The 20,894-nt window shown below is 40.4% G+C and overlaps 2 gene segments (V, D, J or C); one reads left to right on the forward strand and one right to left on the reverse strand.

Annotated features, from left to right (window-relative positions):
• Window positions 1–11,147: 11,147 nt before the first annotated feature.
• Window positions 11,148–12,663, forward strand: LOC137102075 (Ig kappa-b4 chain C region-like; the record flags this gene model as incomplete). The annotated part of the segment is given in 2 exon segments: window positions 11,148–11,349; window positions 12,183–12,663. Coding segments are annotated over 2 exon segments (531 nt in total), but the record flags the coding sequence as incomplete, so codon positions are not given.
• Window positions 12,664–19,684: 7,021 nt separating this feature from the next.
• On the reverse strand, window positions 19,685–20,795 carry LOC137127531 (immunoglobulin kappa variable 4-1-like). The segment is given in 2 exon segments: window positions 19,685–20,300; window positions 20,393–20,795. Coding segments are annotated over 2 exon segments (432 nt in total).
• Between the last annotated feature and the right edge of the window lie 99 nt (window positions 20,796–20,894).

Consider the following 20,894-nt stretch of genomic DNA (forward strand, 5'->3'; position numbering starts at 1 on the left):
AAATTGAATTTGAATACTGTATTTTTCAGCCTTTTCAACTGTGATATTCATATTCATTCCACAGCAAATTTAAATATCATGAAAATATCATTGTTCATTACTTAACTGGTCCATAAAATAATCCTGATTAAGCCACAGTATTGTCTGACTGTCAGTCCTACGACAAGTAATCATATTCTGACAAATAAGACGCAGTAAAAGCCCGACTGAATGTTTAAAAATCAACAGTCAAAACTGTTGGTTAATTTTTTGTAGAAGGACCTCAGGATATATGAACATGTTAGCAGCTCTACAATGAAGAATTGCAGGACAAAACAAAAGGTGTTGGGAGTCAAAGGTTCATCACCCGGAGGGGAACATGAAATCTCAGACTCCATAATTCCATCATCTGCAGCTTCAATTTCTCTTTGCACCTTGTATATATGAGCACTAGAGGGAGCCACAGTTTAATAAACTCCTCTGAGCCAGAAGGTCCAGATGATGTAGTGCTGTGGAGACTGGGCTACAGCTTCTTCTGTGACTATGATTTTTTTTCCATTGACACCAAGCCTCTGAACACCAGAACTTCATGGATGCTTAGTGCAACAAAGTTCTTACAAGTGTGTGGTCAGTCTCGTTGCAGGACATTGTTATTAGGTCAGTTATTGCTGATGTTTGGTCAGTTTGTTGTTGCTGCTGTTTTTTTTTCTATTGATACCTCAGAACCAACATGGCTTTAAAAAGAATCTATTCACATAGGCCTTAACAGTCTGGGGACACTGAGAAAACCTGGTGGAGACACATTAGACATCAGAAACCATCTGTGTGTGTGTGTGTGTGTCCTCAGTGAACTGTATCAGTCTCTGCAGTAGCTTCCAGCTACAGCATCAGTTCAGTTTCTGTTCAGTCTGACTGAGGGAGGTTTTTGTACGATGCTTTTTCACTGTGTGAACACAGCTTGACTGTTGATGTTGTGATCACTCTGACAGTAATAAACTGCTGCATCTTCAGTTTGGACTCCACTGATTCTCAGAGTGAAATCAGTCTTTGATCCACTGCCTGTAAAACGATCTGGAATCCCTGATACTCGCTCACTAATGTATTTAATGAGTAATTTAGGAACTTCTCCATCTCTCTGTTTGTACCAGGCTAAAAGCTCTTTACCACTTTTTGATCCTAGACCAACCTCTCGATTGAACCTACAGTTAATGGACACAGTCGCCCCAACAGCAGATCTAAGTGGTCCAGGCTGAGTCACTGTGACCTGACCTCTGGACTCTGAGGACACAGAGACAAAAACAGAAAGCAGCATCATGGTTTTGTGGGCTTCATTTCAGAGCGACGGATGTTGATAGAGGAGAGGAGTTGGATTCTCTGGACTTTACCTGTGAAGCAGCAGCAGAGGAGAGTCCAGATGAGGACGGAGATCAGAGTCATGTTTTTGATGAGGAGGATTTCTGTGTCTTCTGTTGTCATGAAGGACAGCTGTCAGTCATCCAGTGTTCAACTCTCAGGACTATAAACTCTCCCAGAGCACTGGAGCATGGTGCTGCTGATGCAAAGTGGCTCTATGGAAATGATGGCACTGACTCCAACAGGGACTTGGATCAATCTGATCAGGCTGTTTCTCCATGGATCAGTCACTTTATCACAGGACTCATTAGGAATGTGACACTCAGCATTTTATGGACATTTGTTGTTTATGACAAAATGTAAAAAAAATTAAAACATTTTCTTCAGGGTTTTAGTAATTGAATGACTGATTTTCCTAAGTTTTAATGTTCTATGTGTCTGTTAATATTTAATTTTCATATCATCCAGCTGTGTTTTTACAAACTGAGACTGTTTTTGTTCAGTTTGTTGTCGTCAAAGTCAGAGTCATATCTCTTTGTACAGTCATAAGGTTTTTGTACGACAACTCATTGACATAACAACCTCAGTGTAGTCAATGAATAATATAATGTTCCTGTAGCTAATTTAACCATTAGATAAAAATTGTTGAAGATGAAATAAAAAGCTCTCATTCCTGCTTCAAAGCATCATTTTAATCCTTGAACACTGATGTTGAAGTTTGTTCATGAAACTAAAGTCAGAGTTTCCTGCTGGAAACGTTTTCTACTTAGTACTGAAACCTGTCTGTTGCCATGGTTCAGCAGTGATGCCTGTCTGTTGCCATGGTTACTGAGCTCAGAGAGGGAAGTGAAACACTGAAGACGAGTTTGATCCAATCTGAGGAAAAGACCAACAGAACCAGCAGCTTCCTCTGCTGCAACCAACACGGTGGAGTTTCTTTTCTCTTTGTATCAAATTTCTTCATATTGTCTCTCTGTCTCCTCCTCCAGTGGGTCCAGTCGTCCCCACCATGACTGTGCTGCCCAATCCAGTGAGGAGCTGTGGCAGGACAAGGTCAAACTCGTGTCTGACCAGACTAAGTGACCCTCTTTAGACTTGGTTTTAAAATACATTTTCAGCGATCGGATCACAAGTAAAAAGCCAAGACACATCACAGTTCACATTTCATAGACATGTGAGACAACAACCACTGCTTCCTGCACTGACAGCACAGTGGACTTTTTGGGGACATGTCTGGACTCATTAACATTTACACTTTAAAATCTATGGGGTCATGTCTGTGCCAGATCACGTCTGGAAATGGTTTTAGTTATTGGATCACAATCCATGGTGAGACAATGGTGAGAGACCAGTGCTGATCTGATGAAATGCAGCTCTGATTACTGGTTGAACTGTGCTCTCAGTCTCGTTTTAATTTTCTCTCTGTGTCTCAGTCACAATTGGTGGATCAGTGCAACTGTGATCATTTCAGTGTTTCTAGACATTAAATACTGGCTCATTAAAACAAATCCTGCTTCCATCATTTCTTTTATTGACATTCAGAAATACTTTTGAGACGTTCTCAGTTATTTGAAATACAATTAGAATCTGTCCCAATAAGGTCCTGAATGTTCACTGAGATTCTTATTTTGGTCAAAACAAAAAACAAGAACATTATATTTCTGGTATGATTCTGAAGAAGCTGAGACCTGCTGAATGTTGGGAACAAATTCGAAGGTGTCAAATTTTCTATGATACAACAGTATCAGTGACTCCAATATAAAATCAAAAGAAAGTTTGTTCCACTTGTCCTCAAAAATCTACAAGACTGTAGCTGATGTGTAGAGACCAGGGAGCCATGATGTGTTGAGAAATTGTACTGAAAAAGACTGTACAGTGTTAGTTTGAGAGGATGGAGGAGGATTAGTGGGATATTTGGGAAGACGACCTTCAGCAGAAAATATCTGTCAGTAATAACATGAAATGTTTAATTCTGAGATGTTGAGAGTTTGACTAAACACAGTTATGGTTTAAATTAAGTATCATTTAAAAAATAAATGTTATTTTTGTATTCTTGTTGGACAGTTTCAATGTTTCTGGTATTGTGAGATGTTAATATTCTAGTATTAACAGAACAATGTTTTTTCAGAAACATTAAATCAATTTAAAAGAGTATAACTAGATTAAAACAGTTTTTACTCAAACTTGCAAACAAAGAATTAATAATATAATATATTCTTCCTAGATATTAATCAAACATTATGTTTTCTAATGTTGTAAAAGATTAGATTCATGTATTTTGTTTATCAAACCAGTGTTTTAGTTTCAGTGCAGCTGTTGAGTGAGATCAGTTCCTCTAAAGCTGAGGGAGGTTTTTGTACGACGTTGTTTCACTGTGTGTACGGAGTGTCATAACCCTGCTGACAGTAATAAACTCCTGCATCTTCAGCCTGAACTCTACTGATGGTCAGAGTGTAGTCAGAACCAGAACTACTTGATCCACTGAAACGATCAGAAACTCCAGACCGACGATTTGTAGCTCGATAAATCAGGAGTTTAGGAGCTTCTCCAGGTTTCTGAAGGTACCAGTTTAGCATGTATTCACTGTAACTCCAACTGTAAACAGATGAACTGGTCTGACATCTGATGGAGACACTTTGTCCTGGAGCAACAGACTGAGATCCAGGAGACTGAGTCAGGGTGATTTGTCCTGATGAACCTGGAAACCATGAAAAAGAGGAGAAGGGTTATTGAGACAAATCCAGCTTGGAGAAAGATGATCAGCATCCAAACAGAAGAGGATCATTTGTTTAACATGGACAATAGATGGAAGAAGGTCAATGCTGCTTGTTTCAGTGTTTCTCCATCAGAGCAGAACATCATTGTGGTGAACCTGGTTTCATCCTGAAGCAAAGTTTTCACAAGACAGACTCACCCTGAACAAGGAGTCCCAGGGTGGACAGCAGTAAACTCAGAGACAGCATCATTGTGCTGCCGGCGTGTCAGTGGCTCTGAAAGGCCTGGACAGACCCTGATCAACACTGGTCTCTTAACAGCTGGGAGACAGAGGCAGGACACATATGCAAACACACACAGTCACTCAACTGGAACTGTCATCTTCACTTTATCGTGAAATTGAACAGGAGAAACAAAAATTCAGATGTTTTAATTAATTTATTATGGGGATAAGCTTTAACCTGTACTTGCACACTACAGTATCTCAGTTTGGTGAAGTGTGGATACAAACAATGTCCAAGATTATCTGCACATTCAAAAGGGAGGAATTATACAGACAATGTGCTTTATTTTCTGATCAGTAAAATAAAAAAGATGTGAAGATGAGAATTATTTTCATATATAGTAAGATGTCATCTGCATACAAGCTCATATTTTAGCAAGCTGTGGATTGATAGGCAGAGTAGATTTTCACAATTCACAGGATCAGTGGTTCATTTTCCTGCTCCTCCTGTTTACCCAAAATGTTCTTCGATACTGAGCCATGAAGTTGCCATGAAGCCTTGTATACAAGTGTAAATAGTAAAGGAACAAGTGAATGTTTGCTTTATGTTCATGTTTATCACAGTAGAAACAGTGAATGATGTGTTGAGACTTTAACCATCAACTGTTGTTTGTGTACATTCAGTGAACTGTATCAGTCTCTGCAGTAGCTTCCAGCTGCAGCATCAGTTCAGTTTCTGTTCAGTCTGACTGAGGGAGGTTTTGCTGACTGTTGATTTCATGTAAACTCTGACAATAATAAACTGTTGCATCTTCAGCCTGGACTCAACTGATTCTCAGAGTGAAGTCAGAGTCTGATCCACTGCCTGAAAAACGATCTGGAATCCCTGAGGAAGCCAAGTTAATGAGTTTGGGAGCTTCACCATCATTCTGTTGGTACCAGAATAATATGTAATCTCTATACACATCTTGACTGGTCTTACAACTGATGGAGACAGTCCCCCCAACAGCAGAACTCATTGGGTCAGACTGAGTCACTGTGACCTGACCTCTGGACTCTGAGGACAAAGAGACAAAAACAGAAAGCAGCATCATCAGAGTCATGTTTTTGATGAGGAGGATTTCTGTGTCTTCTGTTGTCATGAAGGACAGATGTCAGTCATCCAGTGTTCAACTCTCAGGACTATAAACTCTCCCAGAGCACTGGAGCATGGTGCTGCTGATGCAAAGTGGCTCTATGGAAATGATGGGACTGACTCCAACAGGGACTTGGATCAATCTGATCAGGCTGTTTCTCCATGGATCAGTCACTTTATCACAGGACTCATTAGGAATGTGACACTCAGCATTTTATACATTTGTCAGTGACAGAATTTAATTTTCAATTGTCTCTTATTTGATTGATTTTGCACATACACAGGGTTCATACAGTCAAATGTACACACTTTTCAAGCACGTTCACCGTCAGTTTTCAAGCTGTTCCAGCACTTTACAGTTGTGGTAAATTAGATATTTGCACAAATAGATAAATACTGAAAATGATTATTGCTTTTAAAATCATATTTAAAAACGATGGCATTATGCTGTAAACAAACATAATTAATTTGAGAAGAAATTAAAATAAACAACCACTTGACACATAAGTTTCAATACATGTGTTACTGAAAATTTAAAACGTCTTTGTATTTTGCAAATCAAAGCAAAACTTAACTTGAAAAACAAAATAGCATTAACCACACAACTAGTGCCAAGTAAAGCAAAAAGGTGCATTACACACGTATTAGGCATAACATTATGACCACCATTGCAATTTAATACAATCCAATACAACAGCTCTGCCATGAATTCTCCATTTAAAAAGTTGTAATTTCTTATTTGTTATGTTGAAAATGTCATAATGGTGATAATTCTACTTTGTGTTTATTATTGAGGTCATACCTGGTGGTTGATTCGTACTGGAGTGCATTATATCAAGACATGGTTCTAATGTTTTGGCCACGCTATTTAAAATGAATAACAAACAAATTAAGGCTTGAGAAAAAAAGGTCTGATTATAAACCATGTGAAAACCTTTTTTTCCACTTTGCTGTAGCCTACTCAGCGAGCCATGAGATGGTGGCTGGAACATTTGCTGAACTTTTGAGTTGCAGAAAGTTACTAACGTTAACGTTACTGTTAACTTCGGGCTTGTTCACTGAATATTTCACAAATGAGCATAATTTACATGCAATACTAGCATTACCACACTAAGACACGCACAGCGCCTCTCAATCATTTATTCTATAAATTTGCCAGCTAGCAGTTTGCATAAACACATTAACATGTAACGTTGGTCTAACGTTACTTGATTCCAGTATGACCTGATGACCCATCAGTCACACGCAGACACAGGTGTAACATTTTTAATTTTAGACTAGTTTATTTCTCCACCTACTAAGCGAACTAACTACTGAGTCACACAGCTATTTATTGTGAAAGACTTACATTTACTATTTCAAGCATTTTCAAGCACTTTATCCAAAATTCAAGCACATTTCAAGCCTTGAAAACACAACATTAAAATTCAACTATTTTCAAGGATTTCAAGCACCTGTACAAACCCTGCACACAGCAGTGGGCTCTTATTGAACACATTTAAATATACAATAAATCTACAACCATAATTCCAAAGGAGTTGGGACTAGGTGTAAAACATCAATAAAAACTGAATGCAATGATCTGCAAATCTCACCAACCCATATTTTATTCACAATAGAACATAAACAACATATCAGATGTTGAAACTGTGATATTTTATCATTTCATGGACAATATCAGCTCATTTTGAATTTGATGGCAGCAACACATCTCAAAAAAGTTGTAACAGGGTGATGTTGACCATTGTGTATCATCCCCTCTTCTTTTAACAACTGTTTGTAAATGTCTGGGAAGTGAGGAGACCAGTTGCTGAAGTTTAGCAGAGGAATGTTGTCCCATTCTTATATGATGCAGGATTCTAGCTGCTCAACAGTCCTGGGCCTTTTTTGTCAGATTTGTTGTTTTATGATGCACCAAATGTTTTCTATTGGTGAAAGGTCTGGTCTGCAGACAGGCCAGTTCAGCACCCGGACTCTTCTCCTGTGAAGCCATGCTGTTGTGATGGATGCAGTATGTGGTTTAGCGTTGTCTTGCTGAAATATGAAAGGACGTCCCTGAAAGAGACGTTGTCTGGATGGGAGCATATGTTGCTCTAAACCCTCTATGTACTTTTCAGCATTGACGGTGTCTTTCCAGGTGTGGAAGTTACCCATAGACACTAATGCACCTCCATACCATCAGAGATGCAGGCTTTTGAACTGTCTGCTGATAACTGGATGATCCATCTCCTCTTTAGTCCACAAGACACAACGTCCATGGTTTCCAAAAATAATTTCTAATTTTTATTCATCTGACCACAGAACACTTTTCCATTTTGCCTCAGACCATTTTAAATAAACTTTGGCCCAGAGAACACAGACTGTGTTCACATCTGGCTTCTCCTTTGCATGATACAACTTTAACTGACGTGTGAATTGCAAAGTGAAGTGTGTTCACAGGCAGTGATTTCTGGAAGTGTTCCTGAGCCCATGCAGTGATGTCCAGTAGAGAATCATTCCTGCTTCTAATGCAGTGCTGCCTGAAGATCACAAACATCCAGTTTTGACCTTCGGCCTTGTCCCTTGTACACACAGACATTTCTCCTGATTCTCTGAATCTTTTGAGGATATGTTAGACTGTAAATGGTGGGATCTTCAAAGTCTTTGCAATGTTATGTTGAACAACATTTTTCTGAATTTGTTCCACAAGTTTTAGAAGCAGGTTTTCAAATTCATTGGTGAACCTCTCTCCATCTGTACATTCAAGAGGCTCTGTCTCTCTGAAATGCTCCTTTTGTACCCAGCTATGTTACTGACCTGTTGCCAATGAACCTAATTAGTTGTCAAATGCTCCTCCATTTGTTTTGATTTGCGGCAATTACTTTTCCAGCTGGTTATTGACCCTGTTCCACCTTTTCTGAGATGTTTTGCTGCCATCACAATCAAATGAGCTAATATTTTGCAGGAAATTGTAAAATGTCTCAGTTTCAACATGTGATATGTTGTTTATGTTCTATTGTGAATAAAATGTGGGCTGATGAGATTTGCAAATCATTGCATTCTGTTTTTATTGACGTTTTACACATTGTCCCAACTTTTTCTGAGTTAGGGTTGTAAAACAAAGCTATTTTTCTAAAACCAATGAAACTGATTATATGACTGTGGCTAAAGAAACAACAAAACAAAAGTTTGTTCATGAAACTAAAGTCAGAGTTTCCTGCTAGAAACTTAATCTTTAGTACTGAAACCTGTCTGTTGCCATGGTTCAGCAGTGATGCCTGTCTGTTGCCATGGTTACTGAGCTCAGAGAGGGAAGTGAAACACTGAAGACCAGTTTGATCCAATCTGAGGAAAAGAACAACAGAACCAGCAGCCTCCTCTGCTGCAACCAACAGGGTGGAGTTTCTTTTCTCTTTGTATCAACTTTCTTCATATTGTCTCTCTGTCTCCTCCTCCAGTGGGTCCTTTACCTCAAAACACTGAACCCCTAACAGCCCATTTCCCTCCCCAGCTGTGCAGTGCTGGTCCAAGCCCGGTAGAAATTACGAAGAGTTGCTTCAGGAAGGACATCCGGCGTAAAAACTGTGCCAAATCAATATGCGGCCAATGATCCGCTGTGGCGACCCTGAACTCACGGGATAAGCAGAAAGGATAAAAAAATATATAATATTTGTCATTTACCTCACATATAAAACTAATCTCTAGAACAACCTTCTTCCACCTACGGAACATTGCCAAAATTAGGAGCATTCTGTCTCAAAGTGATGCCGAAAAACTGGTCCATGCATTTGTTACTTCTAGGTTGGACTACTGTAATTCCCTACTTTCAGGATGCCCCAGTAACTCCCTAAAGAGCCTGCAATTAATTCAAAATGCTGCAGCAAGAGTGCTGACTGGAACTAGCAAGAGAGATCATATTTCACCTTCACTAGCTTCTCTCCATTGGCTTCCCATTAAATCTAGAATAGAATTTAAAACCCTGCTTCTTACACATAAAGCTCTGAATGGTCAGGCTCCATCATATATAGAAAACCTCATAGCACCATATCATCCCATCTGTCACAACCTGGCTCAACAGTATGTGACAAAGAAGGGAGGCCACACAAGCTTCTCAGTAAACTCAACATAATTTAATTGCGTATATAAGGATTCAAATTAAGTTTGTGAGCAAATCAGTGTTGTATGTCATGTTGGATGGAAAGTTTAAAAGACATGTAGACAAAACCAAAAGAGAACTCAGCAAGCAGGTCCAGGGGAAGAGCCTGAGCTGATCTTTAAGGCCTCCTTTATAGGAACCTCAACCCAATTGACACAGGTGTACAGCATGCCTAAATCTCAGCTCCACCCACTGCCTTCCTGGAAGACAAGGAAAAACACAGACACACACGGAGAAAGACAGGACCCAGATCTTGCTTAGGCCATCACACATCCCATTCTTAGTTTGAGCTGGGGATCGAACCAACAACTGCAGAACTAGTGAACGACCGCTCCACCTTCCTGTGCCACAGTTGCCCTGTCGCACTTCTCAAAACAAGTGCATTTTTTAGAGACACCTGCCTCCCTGGATGCTGGCACTATATCAACAAACAGTTCATTATCATATGAGAAAGACAAACAACGGATATGGACATAAAAGCTGGGGGACTTGGTTGTGGGACAGATATCAAGACATTTGGGACAGTGTCACAGACACTTTACTAACATTGCAGATATGGAGTTTCAGGGTCCTGATCTTCCAACTCTGGAATAAAATGTATATGGGGCAGGGTTTGTGTGTGTGTGTATGTGTGTGTGTCCTCAGTGAACTGTATCAGTCTCTGCAGTAGCTTCCAGCTGCAGCATCAGTTCAGTTTCTGTTCAGTCTGACTGAGGGAGGTTTTTGTACGATGAGTTTTCACTGCTTGACTGTTGATGTAGTGATAACTGTGACAGTAATAAACTCCCGAATCTTCAGCCTGGACTCCACTGATGCTCAGAGTATAAAGTCAATTCCATTCCCTCTTCCACTTCCAGTGAATCTGGAGGAGATTCCTGATTCTCTGTCTGATGTTCTGTAGATCAGAAGTTTAGGAGCTTCTCCAGGTTTCTGATGGTACCAGGACAGACAATATTGTGCAGGGGAGCTGCATAAGGTGACTTTTGTATTTGCCTTACATTCAATAGAGACAGTTTGACTGAGCTGCACTGATTTGGCTGCTGACTGAGTCAAGACAACATTTTGTCCAACAGACCCTGAGGACAGACAATAAACACTGGACATGAGATGGAGAAACTCAGCTAAATTCCAAATGAATTTCACATCACAGAAAAATTATTTTCCTCACCCTGAGTGAAGCAGAGGAGAGTCCAGATGAGGACGGAAATCAGAGTCATGTTTTTGATGAGGAGGATTTCTGTGTCTTCTGTTGTCATGAAGGACAGCTGTCAGTCATCCAGTGTTCAACTCTCAGGACTATAAACTCTCCCAGAGCACTGGAGCATGGTGCTGCTGATGCAAAGTGGCTCTATGGAAATGATGGGACTGACTCCAACAGGGACTTGGATCAATCTGATCGGGCTGATTATTCATGGATCAGTCACTTTATCACAGGACTCATTAGGAATGTGACACTCAGCATTTTATGGACATTTGTTGTTTATGACAAAATGTTGGACATTTGTTTCTTCAGATGTGTGTGTTTCGATGTGTTTGACAACTAGAACAATGATCTTTAATTCAACAGATTTAAAAATAAAATGTCTCTGGAACAAGTTTATTAATGTTGTTATGTTGTGTCGTTCTTTAAAAGTTCATTTTCATATTATCCAGCTGTGTTTTACAGACTGAGACTGTTTTTGTTGAGTTTGTTGTTGTCAAAGTCAGAGAGTCGTGTCTCTGTACAGTCAGAGGTTTTTGTACGACGCCTCAGTCACTTTGTATCACTGTGGAGGACTTTTGGTGGAGGAACCAGACTGGATGTTGGAAGTAAGTTTCTGCTGATATGTTCTATTTTGTATCATCAGTTCATGTCCCAATTTGTGTGTGTGGACATTAGTAGGAGACGTAAACGTCCACTGATTCAAATCCCTTTCAAATCTAAGTTTTATTGTTGGTTTCTCAGCTTTAACTGTGGACAGTAACTGAACTCAAAGCAGCTTTATTGAACTTTTTTTTCTATGTTCCAGTTCATTTGTACAATTTTCTAAAAGTTTATGCTTTAAACATTGTCTTTGTTTACACATATTTACTTTTGGTCGATAATGTTCTTTAAAAGTAAATGTGATTATGAACATATCGTTACAGCTGTAGTTAAAGTAAATGAACTAGAATATTAAACAAAATCAGAAGTAACTTATAAGTAAAATATTTTGAAACATTGTTTAGTATTTAAAAATTCCTTAAAATTTTTTATAACTATTTTATAGTAGTTTATTTAGAAAGTGAATTTAAAAGTCAAAATATACTGAAATAATGAACAAATTATTATAATATAATATATGTAAACTGTATTTTTGTAGTTTAAAATTTATGTTTAGGAAAAAATATTAAACAGTTATTTTAATAAAAATGTTTAGTGCCGGTAAAACAACAATTTAAAATCTCCGGTGTAGTTTGACGTGTCTCAGGTCATATGAGGACTCTTTTTGTCCTGATCTGCATGAGAGGTTTCTTAAAGGGAAGTGAAACAATGTGTGAGTCAGTGACTGGTGGAGCAGAACAACCATCTGACAGAAACTCCTTCAAAAAAAATCCACTCTCACACAGTTAAGGTGTCCAACTGTCTGCTGCTGTCCTCTAAGCTGATTGGTGTCTTCTAGGTGATGCCCAACCCACCCTGACGGTGCTGCCCCCCTACAGTGAGGAGATGAAGCAGGACAAGGTCACACTCATGTGTCTGGCCAACAAGGGCTTCCCCTCAGACTGGACTCTGTCCTGGAAGGTGGACGGCAGCAGCGGCAGCAGCAGCTGGGAGCAGACCAGGAGTCCTGGGGTGCTGGAGAAGGACGGACGCTACAGCTGGAGCAGCACCCTGAGGATCCCTGCAAATGAGTGGAGGAATGCAGGATCTGTGACCTGTGAGGCCAAACAGGGCTCCCAGTCTCCAGTCATTGAGACACTGAGGAGAGACCAGTGTCCTCAGTCCTGATCTTATTGGTTTTTTACTCTGTTACTGATTATTCTCTCAAATGATTCCAGCTCTGATTCTTTGTCCCTTTTTTCTGTTTTTCACATTTTAGTTTTTGATAACATTTATAATTTCTATGTTTCCAGACAATAAATATCTGTTCATCAAATAAAGTCTGCTTCCAGTTTTATTGTTTATACACAAACCGATGATTTGGAGACTGTTTCAGTCATTTAAATTCAGTTGGATGAAAGTTTCTCTCAAGTAAGAGATTTGTTAAAAAAATTTCATGTATATGAGATTTTATAGTGGCATAATTCTGCTGAACATTTAAAGGGTTTTCAGATTCAGTAAAATATAGTCAGACTTCATCTGCATAAAGACTAATCCAGTTACTCTGCTCTTATTCTTTAACATTCTCTTGTAAAGGGGTCTGTGGGTTTGGTAAACCAATAAACACCAATAAATGTAAATAATCAGCATTAAAACAATGTGTTACTGATATTTATGGGAAACAAAAGTGTTTCTAAGATGAGGTGAGAGATGAGCAAAGAGTCCAGTACATGAGGTTAAACAGACATGAATTAGACTGTGGAAACATGAAGGTTGAAGACATTCTGGGAACTGAGGAGGGGGGTGGAACAGGGGTGATGACTGATATATTGCAAATAAAGGTGGTATAACAAATTGCAGTCGTGGGAGAAAGGAACAAAAAGAAGGCAGAGGACATCCTGAAAGTTAAAGAGGACAACATGAAATGAATAAACAGCGAGTGAAAAACTGAATGTGAATGAATTGTGACACTTGATATAACACTCTACAAAGATTTGACCTTGTAGGTTCAAGTGGGTGGAAGAAAAACAGCTGGATGATGGAGAAGTTGATCTCAGGCAGATTTAAGTTCAAATATTATAGAAAAGACAAACACTGTCTATTGTCAGTAATGTTAAATCAGACTGATACATACTGAATATTATTCACAAAACAATATAGATTCTAATCAAATTCCCAAATGGTAAATTTGCATTGTAGGTTGTAAAACTGTAACATCATTTGTTCAACTCACTTAAAAAACCCTTAAACTTGGAGAAACGTCAGGAAGAGCAACAGAGGAGGAAACATTCTTCCAGGATGGAAAGATTTACATTCTGAACAATACAGATTAGAAACACATATGAACAATATGATGTGGGAGGACGCTGAGAGAGAAGCACCTTAAACTCTGATCTGACATGGCTGTGTTCTCCCCTTGCTTGTGTGGGTACCCTCCAGGTACTCTGGTTTCCTCCCAAAAACATGCATCAGGTTAATTGGTGAGTCTAAATTGCCGTAGGGTGTGAATGTTGGTGTGAATGGTTGTCTGTCTGTGTATGTCTCTCTGTAACAACAGGTTTTTGTCCACACACCACGCAGTCAAGTGTTGTGCTTTATCCCTGTAGGCTGCAAATTTGATGATGAAGCTGGAGCCATGCACAGATCTGCAGTCATGGGTGTAGAGGGTTTAGAGTAGAGGAATGGGCGGAGCACACAGCCCTGTGGTACAAGGGGGTTGAGGTCGATGTTGGAGCAAGTGTAGCCTGACCTGACATGCTGAGGTCTGCAGGTCAGAAAGTCGAGTATCCAGTTACAGGTGGAGGTGCTGATACCCAGATCTCCAAGTCTCTTGGTCAACTTGGAGGGTTGACTGCTTTGAATGCTGAGCTAAGTCATATGTGTAGTTATTATGCAGATGTGTAAGCACAGATCACAGAGAGCATTGCTGTCCTTCAGATGTGCCAGGACCAGTTGCTCTTAGCACCTCATAACTATAGGTTGTGATTGCTACAGGTCAGGAGTCGTTCAGGCAGATCAGGGTGGAGTGTTTTGGCACTGGCACAATGGAGGTGGATTTGAAGCATGTAGCCACAGCTGCTTGGGTGAGAGACAAGTTGAAAATGTCCACATGTCCTCAGCAATCTGACTAGGACATGACCTGAGCACGTGTCTTGGGAAGCGTCAGGGAAAGCAGCCTTTTTGTGTTGATCTGGTTCAGTGCAACATAGACATTTGTGGAGTGTGAGGGGCTGGTGGTCTGCAGAGGGAGTGGTCTCAGTTGCTGTCTCCTTGTTGTCCTGGTTAAAGTGAGCATAATTTAGCTCGTTGAGGAAGGAGACATCTGGTCTTGCCGTCGGTGATGTCCTGAATGCTCTGCCACATACGCTGGGGGTCAGAGTTAGAGAAGTGTTCCTCTACCTTCAGCTTGTTGTTTCCTGACACACTGGTTCATACGTCACACAAAGAAATACAAATATGAATATTTAATTCTGGCATATGCAGGGACTGAAGACAAGGGTTGTTTGAATTATAATACAATAATAATAATAAATACAGATTTTCTATCAGAAAAAAATTATTATTTTTTCATTGTGATGATTTGTTGTTGTCAAACCTCTGACGTTTTAGTTTCAGTGCAGCTGTTGAGTCACTTCAGTTCCTCTCCAGCTGAGGGAGGTTTTTGTACGACCATGTTTCACTGTGTGAACATGTAACCATAACCATGTTTACAGTAATAAACTCCTGCATCATCATTGTGAACTCTACTGAGTTCACAATCAGAGTTAAGTCAGTCCCAGATCCACTTCCACTGAAACGATCAGAAACTCCAGACTGATGGTAAATAAATCAGGAGTTTAGGAATTTCTCCAGGTTTCTGAAGGTACCAATAATAGTAGATGTCAACACAGTCCCAGATCCACTTCCACTGAAACGATCAGAAACTCCAGACTGACGTTTTTTAGCTCGATAAATCAGGAGTTTAGGAGCTTCTCCAGGTTTCTAAAGGTACCAGTGGAGGTTGCTACCTACACTTGAACTGGTTTTACATGTGATGGAGACACGTTGTCCTGGAGCAACAGACTGAGATCCAGGAGACTGAGTCAGGATGATTTGTCCTGATGAACCTGGAAACCATGAAAAAGAGGAGAAGGGTTATTGAGACAAATCCAGCTTGGAGAAAGATGATCAGCATCCAAACAGAAGAGGATCATTTGTTTAACATGGAAAATAGATAGAAGAAGGTCAATGCTGCTTGTTTCAGTGTTTCTCCATCAGAACAGAACATCATTGTGGTGAACCTGGTTTCATCCTGAAGCAAAGTTTTCACAAGAGTCTCACCCTGAACAAGGAGCCCCAGGGTGGACAGCAGTAGACTCAGAGACATCATCTTTGTGCTGCTGGCGTGTTAGTGGCTCTGAAAGGCCTGGACAGACCCTGATCAACACTGGTCTCTTAACAGCTGGGAGACAGAGGCAGGACATATATGCAAACACACACAGTCACTCAACAGGAACTGTCCTCAGTGGACCAGGATGTCTCCTCCTCACTGCTGAGACTGTTCCCACTGTTTACATCGTCCTTATGTGGATCAGTAGAAAGTCAGGATGTCTTCCAGGTCAGATCAGTCTTAACATGGTATTTAAATCTCAATAAATCTTTGTACAGAGGAAATTTCAGCAGGTCGACTTAACTCTTGACAAAGTCGAACATTCATCAGGTTGTAAAGAACTTGAACTGGCATCACACACATCACACAGCTCTGCTCTGCAGCAGCAGTGAGACTGAGGCTGAGATACAAGCAGCAGCTTTGAGGGACACGTGTGTGTGGGGGACAGAAAGAGGACACACACAGAGAAAGTGAACATGGCTGTAGCAGAGGAAATGTACATAGATCAGCTCCCTGTGTAGCCTGCTCATATTATTGGAATGAAAAGCTTAAATTTGACCCCCTCCATTGTGTTTTCCCCTGCTGTAGAAAATGGTCTGACTATCTTTACAAAGAGGACGAGACAACTTCGTATTATTTCGAGTATTTTTAGTCCTTTTGTCCATCCTACTAATACTACATCATATCTGAATAAAGAATAAGTCCGAACACAGTTTCTGTACACACATTGGAGGAGGTGTCAGCACATAAAGGGTTCAGATCAGCTCCACCTTTACCAACAGTGACCTTTGACCCTTGTTGACTGTTTTCTTAGTTATAGACATTTACTTTTTAAATAGAATATATATTTATTTAGAATAGACATTTACTGGTTCTTACAGAAACCATCTGTGCGTGTGTGTGTGTGTGTGTGTGTGGGTGTCTGTGTGTGTGTGTCCTCAGTGAACTGCATCAGTCTCTGCAGTAGCTTCCAGCTGCAGCATCAGTTCAGTTTCTGTTCAGTCTGACTGAGGGAGGTTTTTGTACAACAAGTTTTCACTGTGTGAACACAGCTTGACTGTTGATGTTGTGATCACTCTGACAGTAATAAACTCCTGAATCTTCAGCCTGGACTCCACTGACGCTCAGAGTAAAGTCAATTCCATTCCCTGCTCCACTTCCAGTGAATCTGGAGGAGATTCCTGATTGTCTGTCTGATGTTCTGTAGATCAGAAGTTTAGGAGCTTCTCCAGGTTTCTGATGGTACCAGGACAGATAGTATTTTGATCCAGAGTACAGACCTACTTGTCTATTGGCCTTACAGTCAATAGAGACAGTTTGACCGAGCTGCACTGATTTGTCTGCTGACTGACTCAAGACAACATCTTGTCCAACAGACCCTGAGGACAGACAAGAAACACTGGAGATGAGATGGAGAAACTCAGCTACACTCCAAATGATTTTCACATCACAGAAAAATGATTTTCCTCACCCTGAGTGAAGCAGAGGAGAGTCCAGATGAGGACGGAGATCAGAGTCATGTTTTTGATGAGGAGGATTTCTGTGTCTTCTGTTGTCATGAAGGACAGCTGTCAGTCATCCAGTGTTCAACTCTCAGGACTATAAACTCTCCCAGAGCACTGGAGCATGGTGCTGCTGATGCAAAGTGGCTCTATGGAAATGATGGGACTGACTCCAACAGGGACTTGGATCAATCTGATCAGGCTGTTTCTCCATGGATCAGTCACTTTATCACAGGACTCATTAGGAATGTGACACTCAGCATTTTATGGACATTTGTTGTTTGTTACAACACTTTTGATTTGATGGATTTTACATATGGATCACTCAATTTATTCTTTAGGATTTGAGCAATTTACTTAATATTGATTTTAGTCGTTAATGTTTTGTTTTAATATCATGCAGCTTTTTTTCACAGACTGAGTGTTTCTGTTAACTTTGTTTTTGCAAAAGTCAGAGAGCTGTGTCTGTCTTCAGTCTGAAGTTGTTGCTTGACGACATTATTACTACAACCAATGTCACTGTAGCTAATTATTGTTGAAGATGAAATAAAAAGCTCACACTCCTGCTTTAAAGCATCATTTTAATCCTTGAACACTGATGTTGAAGTTTGTTCATGAAACTAAAGTCATAGTTTCCTGCTGGAAACTTTTTCTCTTTGGTACTGAAATCTGTCTGTTGCCATGGTTCAGCAGTGATGCCTGTCTATTGCCATGGTTACTGAGCTCCGAGAGGGAAGTGAAACACTGAAGACCAGTTTGACCCAATCTGAGGAAAAGACCGACAGAACCAGCAGCCTCCTCTGCTGCAACCAACAGGGTGGAGTTTCTTTTCTCTTTGTATCAACTTTCTTCATATTGTCTCTCTGTCTCCTCCTCCAGTGGGTCCAGTCGTCCCCACCCTGACTGACCTGCCCCCCTGCAGTCAGGAGCTGCATCGTCATGACAAACATCAAGTCATCAAGACATCATCAGCAGAGAGACAGCAGATATCCAGTAACTCTGCTCCTCTTTTCCTGCATTTCTCTCTTTACTATAATGTATTGTTTAGTCCAGTGGTGCTGTTTGATTCCACTAATGCATCACATTGTTTTTTATATATTTGTATTCTGTCTCTGTTTTATTAGTAAAAATAATCCATGAAATCTACATCAACTCTTCTTATTTCTGGGTAAGATGGGTTTATTGGGACAAATATAACTTTACTTTTGACAAATCCCGTTTGGAAACGATATGTGTCACAAATGTACAAGATCAGAGAAACAGATGTTTACAGTTTACATTGAAAACTGACTGAAGTACTACTGCAAGGAACCTTGGAGTTATTTTTGACCAGGATTTGTCCTTTACCTCAAAACACCGAACCCCTAACAGCCCATTTCCCTCCCCAGCTGTGCAGTGCTGGTCCAAGCCCGGTAGAAATTACGAAGAGTTGCTTCAGGAAGGACATCCGGCGTAAAAACTGTGCCAAATCAATATGCGGCCAATGATCCGCTGTGGCGACCCTGAACTCACGGGATAAGCAGAAAGGATAAAAAAATATATAATATTTGTCATTTACCTCACATATAAAACTAATCTCTAGAACAACCTTCTTCCACCTACGGAACATTGCCAAAATTAGGAGCATCCTGTCTCAAAGTGATGCTGAAAAACTGATCCATGCATTTGTTACCTCTAGGTTGGACTACTGTAATTCCCTACTTTCAGGATGCCCCAGTAACTAAAGAGCCTGCAATTAATCCAAAATGCTGCAGCAAGAGTGCTGACTGGAACTAGCAAGAGAGATCATATTTCACCTTCACTAGCTTCTCTCCATTGGCTTCCCATTAAATCTAGAATAGAATTTAAAACCCTGCTTCTTACACATAAAGCTCTGAATGGTCAGGCTCCATCATATATAGAAGACCTCATAGCACCATATCATCCCATCTGTCACAACCTGGCTCAACAGTATGTGACAAAGAAGGGAGGCCACACAAGGTTCTCAGTAAACTCAACATAATTTAATTGAGTATATAAAGATTCAAATTAAGTTTGTGAGCAAATCAGTGTTGTATGCCATGTTGGATGGAAAGTTTAAAAGACATGTAGACAAAACCAAAAGAGAACTCGGCAAGCAGGCCCAGGGGAAGAGCCTGAGCTGATCTTTAAGGCCTCCTTTATAGGAACCTCAACCCAATTGACACAGGTGTACAGCATACCTAAATCTCAGCTCCACCCACTGCCTTCCTGGAAGACAAGGAAAAACACAGACACACACGGAGAAAGACAGGACCCAGACCTTGCTTAGGCCATAACACATCCCATTCTTAGTTTGAGCCGGGGATCAAACCAACAACTGCAGAACTAGTGGACGACCGCTCCACCTTCCTGTGCCACAGTTGCCCTGTCGCACTTCTCAAAACAAGTGCATTTTTTGAGACACCTGCCTCCCTGGATGCTGGCACTATATCAACAAACAGTTCATTATCATATAAGAAAGACAAACAACGGATGTGGACATAAAAGCTGGGGGACTTGGTTGTGGGACAGATATCAAGACATTTGGGACTGTGTCACAGACACTTTACTAACATTGCAGATATGGAGTTTCAGGGTCCTGATCTTCTAACTCTGGAATAAAATGTATATGGGGCAGGGTTTGTGTGTGTGTGTGTATGTGTCCTCAGTGAACTGTATCAGTCTCTGCAGTAGCTTCCAGCTGCAGCATCAGTTCAGTTTCTGTTCAGTCTGACTGAGGGAGGTTTTAGTACAACAAGTTTTCACTGTGTGAACACAGCTTGACTGTTGATGCTATGATAACTCTGACAGTAATAAACTCCTGAATCTTCAGCCTGGACTCCACTGATGCTCAGAGTAAAGTCAATTCCATTCCCTCTTCCACTTCCAGTGAATCTGGAGGAGATTCCTGATTCTCTGACTGATGTTCTGTAGATCAGAAGTTTAGGAGCTTCTCCAGGTTTCTGATGGTACCAGGACAGATAGTATTGTGAGCCAGAGTACTGAGCTACTTCTCTATTGGCCTTACAGTCAATAGAGACAGTTTGACTGAGCTGCACTGATTTGGCTGCTGACTGAGTCAAGACAACATCTTGTCCAACAGACCCTGTGGACAGACAAGAGACACTGGACATGAGATGGAGAAACTCAGCTACACTCCAAATGATTTTCACATCACAGAAAAATGATTTTCCTCACCCTGAGTGAAGCAGAGGAGAGTCCAGATGAGGACGGAGATCAGAGTCATGTTTTTGATGAGGAGGATTTCTGTGTCTTCTGTTGTCATGAAGGACAGCTGTCAGTCATCCAGTGTTCAACTCTCAGGACTATAAACTCTCCCAGAGCACTGGAGCATGGTGCTGCTGATGCAAAGTGGCTCTATGGAAATGATGGGACTGACTCCAACAGGGACTTGGATCAATCTGATCGGGCTGATTATTCATGGATCAGTCACTTTATCACAGGACTCATTAGGAATGTGACACTCAGCATTTTATGGACATTTGTTGTTTATGACAAAATGTTGGACATTTGTTTCTTCAGATGTGTGTGTTTCGATGTGTTTGACAACTAGAACAATGATCTTTAATTCAACAGATTTAAAAATAAAATGTCTCTGGAACAAGTTTACTAATGTTGTTATGTTGTGTGGTTCTTTGAAAGTTCATTTTCATATTATCCAGCTGTGTTTTACAGACTG

Source organism: Channa argus, chromosome 1 (genome assembly GCF_033026475.1).
Source record: "Channa argus isolate prfri chromosome 1, Channa argus male v1.0, whole genome shotgun sequence".
Taxonomy (NCBI): domain Eukaryota; kingdom Metazoa; phylum Chordata; class Actinopteri; order Anabantiformes; family Channidae; genus Channa; species Channa argus.